Below are 9,055 nucleotides of genomic sequence, written 5' to 3'. Positions count from 1 at the left end.
GCATAAGAGATCCATTTCCACTACTTAATAGCATAGGAGATCCATTACAACACTTAATACCATAGGTGATCCATTACAACTTAACAACATAGGAAATAAGGTTCTTACACTAGGTTAAACTTCACATTCCCCCAAAATGTACACCCATAATCACTTGCAGTCATGCCAAGCCACTTCCTTATATAAAGGCCTTTGGATGTACTTACTTCACCAACATATCACAGCAAGTTCGAGACTCAAGGATGGCCTTGATTTGCTCTAACTTCTCCTTGCTGCCATAGCCATCTTTCAGCAGCTCAGCAACAACAAGCTCAAGCTTGTCCTTCTCCTTCTTAAGAACATCTCTGTCAACTTGAACATCCTTCATAGCCTTCCTGGTGTTCTTGATGATATCAGCTTGGCTCTGCAAAATGCACCTTTTCTCTTTTGCAAGTTTGAGCTTTTCCATCTGCACCTCCAACATAGCTTTCTCCTCTAGCTCCTTCTTCTTCTTCTCAAGTTCTTCCTCCTGCACTTGTTTCTGGTCCACCCTACCATCCTGCCAATCAAACATCTTGGATACATCATCAACAAGCTTGGTGTACTCAATGCAAAGCTTGTCATTTTCATTCCTAAGCTTGGCCAACTCCCTATCATGTTCACTCTTAAGCCTGGCCAACTCCTTCTCAAACTTCTCCTTGTCCTGTACCCTTCCAATGTTCTGCTCATGGAACATCTCCCATAGCTTGCACAAACATCTCTGAAGAACAGTTGGCCAAGGCCCATCAACCCACTCTACAACACCACAATTCACACCATTTTCCTGCATTTGTAAATGTGATAAGTTATTACAAATGGACTAGTACCTTATTTTCTAACTATTAATAACATAACTGAACATCCATAGCAAAAAACTTGATTGGCATCTAACCTGGACTGGGCAGCCATAGAAATGCCTTCCTGTTACAGGCCCTTCAAAAGCAACACGCTTAATAGGCCTCAGTTGGTGCAGAATGCACTTGGGATGAGCAAGCTCAAGTTGGCCACAGAAAAGGGGCTCCACAGTGGTGTCTGGTTCCTCCTGCAACCATAATAACCAACAAACACTGGTTTCAATCTGCACTCAATACCAGAATCAACTTGCACTGTTCATTAAACCTGATCACTAAACAATCCCCAAATCAGCATGAACCCTAACACTGTACAGAGAGAGTACGAACCCTAGGTTACCTCAATCCTACACTATACAGAGACAGTATCACACACACAACAACAACACTACACTCAGCAACATCCATGGATGTAGCCTAGGGCTACTAGCACCTAACCCTAACCCTAGGTGGCAAAGAACTTACCATAAGTCCCATGTCCATGCTGACAGCCTCGCACTCCTCCTCCGAGCTGGTTTCCTCGTCATTCCAGGAAGGCATTGCGGCAAGGAGGTCGACGGCCACCGGCCTCGAAGACGGCGAGCGGCGGCGACCTCGTACTGGAGCAGGGGACTAAGAGCAGGGGAAGGGGAGTGAGCGAGCACGAGAGAGTGAGCGAGCTGCGGGTGCGCCAGACCGACCGAGCGGGTATATTTACCCCAGTTCCGACCGGGCCGGTCGGCTAACGGCCATTAACAGCCGCGCCATGAGCGCGCGTGGCCACGTGGGCTGACAGATGGGCCCGATCCGTCAGAAAAATGGTTAAATCGCTAGTCAGCGAGGGTTTGGGTTTTTTGAAACAGCGGACCGCGCGTTTGGTAGCTTTCTGAGAAAAAATAAAAAGTGGTAGTTTTTTGAAACCAAAGCCTGTAAACTAGTAGTTTTATGCTATTTACTCGTCATAGAGATGGAATTGTGGCTAGTCTAACAACTTATTCTCGGCTTGTATTCTAGTCTGTCCGGCGTTCTCAAGTGTTTCAGGTCTCTCTGATCCATTTTCTTAGACTAGTTCTCTTGTCACATAGAGAACTCCATAGAATTTCTCGGTAGCAAGCAGGTGAAGAGCATCCAACTACTTTCATAGAACTGAGGGCTTTAAGTGCTATACCAAGTAGTAGATATTCCTTCAAACATGCTTTCAGAATGCTATATAAAGACTACACGTCAGACAGCAATTTTCCCAAGACTATGTTTGAGGTGCTCATGAATATGCACCTGCTCTAAGCCAAACAAGGCAGTAATAAGAAACTAAAGCATTTTAACTTTCCCTCGCAAAAAGAAGCATTTTAACTTGATCATGTCCCTCCCACCAGGCACCAGCCCAAATTATTTCAAAGCATACCTGATCATTAAGAATCCATAGTTCATGTCCTCCTAAGCATTCCATCAAACACCTTGCGTGTGGGTGCATGGGACACGGATAGCGTGTGCACAAGCAAGCAGGGGATGATCTTTGTTGGAGGAGCCCAAAGGCGGCAACCACGTACCCCCTATGAGATGAGCCGGGGGATACAAGGGAAAGAAATACCAGGATGAGAACGAGGGGGAGATTGAAGCGGGGCCGGAGAATGTCGCGTCGAGAGCTGGTAGGCGGCTGGATGAAACATTTGAGGAAGGAAAAGGAGGCATCGTCCTGCACGGCGGAAGGGGCGGGAGTCACTTGTCACCAGGATAGACAAAATACACGTTGAGAAAGAAAAAATAAAGCAACACTTGTCTTTTTAAGGGTACTAGTAAATGCGCACGTGCAACGTACATTAATATTTAGGTAATATATTAATTACACGTGTTGCACATTAATATTTAGACAATATATTAATTGCACACGGATATTAGGTATGCTATTATTTGTGTGTTAATTCTATGATTAGTGCAATATTTGATATGATATTAATTACATGTTAAACACGTTGAACGCTCGACATTAAAGCATTCTAGGTCGTTGGATTGACTTAGTTTGATGGCCGAAATAAATTGAATCTGCTTCTTTGGGTCTTTTTATATTGATATAGATATAGGTAAAGCAACACATGTCCTACCATATCGATTTGAAATCACAGCACCAATTGGTCCGGTAACAGGGAGGAAATAAATAAATAACGGTAATGTTACCCAGCTTCGGTCAGAAGAAACTACCACCCACTCAAAACTAAAAGTGTCACCTAAAACGTTCGCGTGTGCTACCCTCTCTGCCGAACGTTTGCCAGTTACGAGCGTCCATAAATAAAGCAATCACTTGCATATACTCTATCCGTTCAATAACATAGTGTGTATAGATTTTTCTTAAAGTCAAACTAACCAAACTTTGACCAAGTTTAAAGAGAAAACCATTTACCTATACAATTTCAAACATATAAAATATGGAAATATAAATGATGATGTATCCAATGATATGCATTGGTTATTTTAAATGTATATATTTTTGTCTATAAACATTGTCAAAGTTTGTAATGTTTTAATATACGCACTATGGAGCAAGGGGTATGATACTATGAAGATCAATTTCATGCCCCAGAAATTTAGACCCCATTTTACAGAACACTGCAGCTCGATGACCAGACCACTAAACCAGATATCGGCCGCCCACGAGTGAAATGGAGCATCAGCATGGTGAACATCTTATAATAGTGAACAGAGGGAGTATAAGATGTTTACAGTAACTTTTTTGCGCACCGGATGTATATAGACACATTCTAGTGTCTTTGTTAACTCATTTCAGTACATATTTAGTCCATACTGGAACATCCAGAACATCTTATATTTGTGAACGAACAAAAAAAAAAGAAAGGAAACAAATAACTGGCTCTCGATACTATTCATCAACAACCACAAACTAGCAGGCTGTAGCAAAGCTCACATCATAATTAAATGGACGACCTTACCTATCGTTCCAGTTTAGGCCTGACCTTACAGAAATAGTGCTGCATTATTGGTTTCTGAGGCACCCACAGCCTGGCAACTACTACAAGAAAGCACACACCACACTCAGCTCCACAGCCCAGTCTCCCTGCTGCAGTAGGATCAACTTCCTAGTCCACCGCCAGGGAGCAGTCTCATAACCAACCACACTTGGCGGTGATCCACCACAGCGGAGCCTGGGCACAGGGCTGCAGCATGCAGCCTCCCCTTCTTGCAGCCATAGCAACCAGAAATGCCCTTGTCCCGGCATGCAGAAATGTGAATAGACAACAGCCAAGTTGTTGTAATCCATGCATTGCATAATGTGGCATCACCTGCTCAGAAGTATCAGCGAGCTGTGCTGAAAGATGGCTCGGAGTTTTGCAATGTTGCTTTCAGACAGTCGAGACAGCATAGAATGGCCTGCACCTTTCAACTCTTGCTGGTTGTCATCCAAGTCATGAGTTTTACTCTGCTTACTGAAATTAAAATACTAATGGTGCTCATGACTTCCAAAAACAGGTGAACAAGTACGTCTTCAAGATCAGCAAACACTGCACTAGAAAAAAGGGGGGAGCATTAGAGAGCAACACACGAGTGGCTTTCGAAGTGACAAATAGAGGCATCTATTAATCATCGAACCCAACCCACCCTATCATTGGTCAAAAACCCATCCAAAGCTGCACATTCATGATCTAAACAACAGCTGTGTCTCCACCTGATATCAAAAGAAAAAAAATTGTGGGCGTAGACCAAACCAATGAATGTGAAAAATGGAAGACAGAAAGTTCTTTCGATAGGTTTACCACGGATATGATAACAAGCCAAATTCAAGCAGTTCCATATAAAAACATGTTGCCTGAAAAAACAACATTTATGACGTTCAGAAAAATTGAAAATAAGAGAAGGAAGAACTGAAACAAAACCGATATATTAACAGATTTATCGCAATCCAGAATGTTGAGCTTCAAGATACATCACTATCTCATACCTTGGCCAAGGATAAGCACGGAATCCTTTGAGATAGGTACAATGTCTTGAACCTTTTCACTAGTGAAGATGGCTTCAGTAGCTGCAGGACAACAGAAGTTAATCCCCTGGAAAAGAGGGTTATGATCTATCTGCTGAAAGCACTACATAGAACACCTAAACCAAATGAACTCACTTCCTTTGTCTGTGGAAGAAAACTGGCCAATATAAAAAGTGAATAATAGGTAATGCTACTCTTCTGAACAATTACTGTGTCTTTGAAGTACTATGAATAAACTTCCGAGGTTAAACACGCAACGATGTAAACAAGTGTGTCAACTGATACATGATGCTAGCTCAGTAATCAAAGGTCCGGCATGACCTTATGATGTTGAGCAACAGCAAAACCAATTACAATTAAAAAAACAGTCAGCGCAACCTCATAATATTACTTCCATACTTCAGTAGGCGATAGATTTCAAAATTCTCATAAATTGACAATAACAGAATAACTGCCAAAAATACAACGGTGATCCTGGGTGCGTGTGGATCCGGATTGGGAAAAAAAGTAAAATTAGACAAATATTTTTGAAAAAATTTGGCAACAAACATGGTCTAGCATAATACTCACATTTAAAGCTTCGGGACAAATGAGTTGTGACGTATTCTGAGCAAAATACAACAGAATCAATACTATATAAAAGCTACTCCCTCCATTCCATATTAGTTGTCGCTGATTTAGTAAAAAGTTGTACTAAATCAGCGACAACAAATATGGAACGGAGGGAGTACTGTTTGCGGTTTTTGTAGCTGCAATTTTGTTTTTTTCGCTCAGAATACGACATAACTCATTATGTTCCGAAACTTTAAACGTGAGTATTATGCTAGAGTGCTAGACTGTGTTTGACACAAAGAAGTTCCAACTTTTTGTATCTTTTTTTTGGCTGAATCGAGTGCGCATAGACCCATGTCCCAAAAATCCACACCGAATAACTATGCACTTCTAAAAGATGACTAAATTAAGAATTAAAAAAAACGAGAACAAAAGAACTAAGCCAATGCTACAAACCTGAGAGCTTAATGGTTGCTAACGCTCTTTCCCCATCACTATCATCACCTTCACTTTTAGGAGACTTAACATTAAATGCCGGCAATGCTGACAATATTTGTATGGAATGTCCACCATCTGAAACCCAAAGAATCTGCGTCTCTGCACAAATACTCTGAACACATTTATTAATTAAGTAAACTACCACAATGTAAAAAGAACAAAGCCAGTACAAAAACTCACTCGTAGAGCTACTTGGGAAAACAGCAAACAATTGGACTTTCATGGCACAATCCAAAAAACATGTTTTCGCAGCTTCCAGTTCCAATTCAGCATTTCGAAGACTGAAGGCATGTATCACTCCAGCTGAATCAAGTACCAGAAACTTGTCCTTGGAAGAAGGTTGGATCGAGACAGCTTTAACTGATTTTATCAATTTTACACCACCTTGAGAGTTATGATCCTCTTGATTAAATGCCAAAAAGAAAGAGGAATAGCTCCCTGAACTCTGTTTTACCCGCAAGGTTGTAAGCTTACCTGAAAGAATAAATTGGAAACATATTAACTGATTTTGTGAAAATGCAGCTGCAAGCAGTACAAGCGGAGAGTCATAGACCTTGTTTAAGACTGTATGAATACAACTAACTCTAGTAGCAGTACCAATTACGAGTATTGCTTGTAAGTTGCGTGTCTGAAAGAAACCAGATATGAATTGCTGTGTAATTATCTAAGAATGCTATATAGTTGACACACGTCCTAGTGATCATTCCCAGACAGTACATGCTCTAGAAAAGGGGTCCTTCAAGAAGCTAGTGGTATGAGAGAACTTTAGTATTAATCCTACCTATAAATTTGTCTCAAGAAATAAATCAATTTAATACAGGAGATGTTGGTACTAGTACAGGTCAGGATTGATCATCATGTCTGCACGGACCTGCCCCTAAGACCCGACGAAAGCTACTCAAGTACTCATAATCTATTTATCTGTCATTCACATCAGCACAGTACTAGTAAATATGGCACACAATGTATGTGAGCACCTGCTGATACCTATGACTATGAACACAATAAAAGTTTGTCTGGTGCCCATCCACGTAACTAATTATCATGAGGTACCAAATGTTGTTTACCTCTATCGAATTTTGAACAAATTAGAGCATCTCAAACAGGCGCGCGATTTTAGCACCGCGCTGTAAAAATCGCCTTTTTTGCACGCGCGCAGCTGTTCCGGGCGCTCCAGCGGACGCGCAAAAAACGCGTGCGCTATAGTTGGTTCAGCGCGCGGAGCAAAACGGCAGCGTGCGCCCGCTCCCGCGCGCTGGACACTCGAGCGCCCGCGACCCACTGTCGCCACCCTCTCCGGCCGCCCCGCCTTCGCACCGCCCCGCGCCGCCGCCGGTGAAATTCGGCCGATGGAAGGCCGTGCCGACATCCCCCCAACCCCTCCCTACACCTGCGACCCCTCCGCTGCCGCCGCCGCAAACCCTAGTGCGGGGTTGAGCTTCGGCTTCGCCGCCACCGGCCCTCGTCCAAGCACTGGTCTCGCGCGCGGCCTTTTCATGGCGCCACGGACGACCTCGGCTGCTGGCATCGCCCATGAGTTTGAGGTGGACGAGGATGGTGAGGGTATCATCGATGCACCGAAAGGAAGAGCGGGCAACTACACCATGGAGGAGGACATCTTGCTATGCAATACATGGTTGCAAGTGTCTATGGATGCCAACGTTGGAGGGGGCCAAAGTAGAGATGCATATTGGATCCAGATGAAGGAGCACTTTGATGAACTTGGTTGGGTGATTTTGAACTTGGTTGGATGATGATGTGGCATGATTGCTGATGTGCCGTGCAATTGAACTATGTTATGTCTTTATTTTGCACATTTGTTTAATGTTTCAAACATCATCATACTGTCAAAATGGACATGTAAAATCTTATTTGCAAGCGCCGGCTGCTCGCGCGCGCTGTAAGTTAGCGTGCCCGCTGGAGCTGCTCGCGCGCGCCATATTTTGCCGCGGCCGCTGGAGCCAGCGCCCTGCCAAGCGCAAAAACCGCTATTTCCGCGCTGTAAAAATGTTTTAGCGCGCCGCGCGGTTGCGCACCTGTTGGAGATGCTCTTAGTCAATTCAAATATGTTTCTTATAAGAAAATGGCACCAGTTTGGAGAAAATGGGTCCAAGATAACATAAGAACAGGCATAACATAGAAATGTAAATAGTTTGCTTATAAGAGGGGGGGAAACGCTTCCGGCTATTGCTCCTTTACTGTTATATATAATATAAATAAGAAGACCATTTACTGACCCAGCAAACAGTAAGTGGAGGGTGGAACAACTAGAGGGCCACGCAATTAAACTAATGCAAGTAACCAAATATTCCTTGTTTGGAATGAAAAAGAAATACAATGTGAATTGATCAGACATTTCGTGTTTCATCATTTCCTCTGGCACAATTACATTATCTTGAATATCCGAGGTGAACACTCCAATATAAAAATACATAGCAAAGACACACCTTTGAGCATGAGACCTAGCTGATAACCTAATTACTTTACCATTGCAAGCATAAATGAAATGACGCCTAGTTGTAGTTTTTAGTGCTACTTCTTTGATTGTCTGGTTATAAAACGGAATCAAAGCTTCACAGAAGCCGGAAATACTCACAGTCGGAAGCAGCATCTCCTTGACCACCTCGGGCGCCACTACCACGCCCAACCGGCACAATCAGTCCATTCAGAATCCCGTTCTTCTTGCGCAAGCCCTTCTTTGCTAATGCCGCGGCACCCTCCTTCTCCGTCCCACCCTTCATCAAACTCCTCAGTGGGAACACGCGCACGCCGCCAGCCTCGCCGAGCAGCAGCCTACCCATGGCGACCTCCATGGCATACACCGGCCGCGTTGGCTCGAGCTGGATGACCGCGCACTTGTGCAGCTCAAGCGTCCTCCCGTCCGCGGCCATCCTCGGTGCAAGCACCCAGATCTGGCCAGCGGCCAGGGAGAGAAGCGCCACGGCGTTGACCCCACCCGCGAGGCGGACGCCGAGGCCGAACGGAAGGCCGTGGAGGGGCAGGCCGGAGGGCGAGACGTGGCGCTTGAAGGAGAGCGGGGCGGGGGCGAAGCGAGCAGAGGCGAGGGAGTAGGCGCGGAGGTGGACCGCGGGGGAGGAGGGGGCCGGGTGCGCCGAGAGGAAGAGGAGGTGGGAGGAGGGGAGCAGGAGCGCGAAGCAGGCGGCGGCGG

The 9,055-nt window shown here is 44.5% G+C and overlaps 2 protein-coding genes across 3 annotated transcripts; both read right to left on the bottom strand.

Moving 5' to 3' along the window:
* LOC119276685 lies at window positions 1-2,507 on the bottom strand. 2 transcript variants are annotated; one of them, XM_037557815.1, is made up of 3 exons: window positions 1,335-2,507; window positions 911-1,060; window positions 1-802 (listed from the first exon to the last, which is right to left on the bottom strand). In XM_037557815.1, the coding sequence occupies exons 1-3, from the start codon at window positions 1,407-1,409 to the stop codon at window positions 203-205; spliced, it is 825 nt and encodes a 274-aa protein (XP_037413712.1). In that variant the 5' UTR covers window positions 1,410-2,507; the 3' UTR covers window positions 1-202. The 2 variants fall into 2 exon arrangements, with proteins under 2 accessions (XP_037413712.1, XP_037413713.1); XM_037557816.1 differs by having other exon boundaries at window positions 2,251-2,507.
* Window positions 2,508-3,587: 1,080 nt separating this feature from the next.
* On the bottom strand, window positions 3,588-9,053 carry LOC119279601 (the record flags this gene model as incomplete). The annotated part of the gene is made up of 7 exons (XM_037560790.1): window positions 3,588-4,360; window positions 4,458-4,524; window positions 4,613-4,665; window positions 4,798-4,878; window positions 5,845-5,985; window positions 6,067-6,360; window positions 8,483-9,053. Coding segments are annotated over 5 exons (1,116 nt in total), but the record flags the coding sequence as incomplete, so codon positions are not given.
* Between the last annotated feature and the right edge of the window lie 2 nt (window positions 9,054-9,055).

The sequence above is a fragment of the Triticum dicoccoides genome, chromosome 3B (assembly GCF_002162155.2).
Source record: "Triticum dicoccoides isolate Atlit2015 ecotype Zavitan chromosome 3B, WEW_v2.0, whole genome shotgun sequence".
Lineage (NCBI taxonomy): Eukaryota > Viridiplantae > Streptophyta > Magnoliopsida > Poales > Poaceae > Triticum > Triticum dicoccoides.
The sequence above is the reverse complement of the archived record's forward strand: the minus strand, read 5'-3'. Positions and strand labels throughout refer to the sequence as shown.

Excerpts from the sequence above, each read along its gene's own strand:
- LOC119276685 (XM_037557815.1), bottom strand. The coding sequence starts at position 1,409 with ATGCCTTCCTGGAATGACGAGGAAACCAGCTCGGAGGAGGAGTGCGAG. Across the intron at positions 1,061-1,334 it reads GCATGGACATGGGACTTATG|GAGGAACCAGACACCACTGT; the intron begins GTAAGTTCTTTG and ends TTATGGTTGCAG. Across the intron at positions 803-910 it reads TCTATGGCTGCCCAGTCCAG|GAAAATGGTGTGAATTGTGG; the intron begins GTTAGATGCCAA and ends TTACAAATGCAG.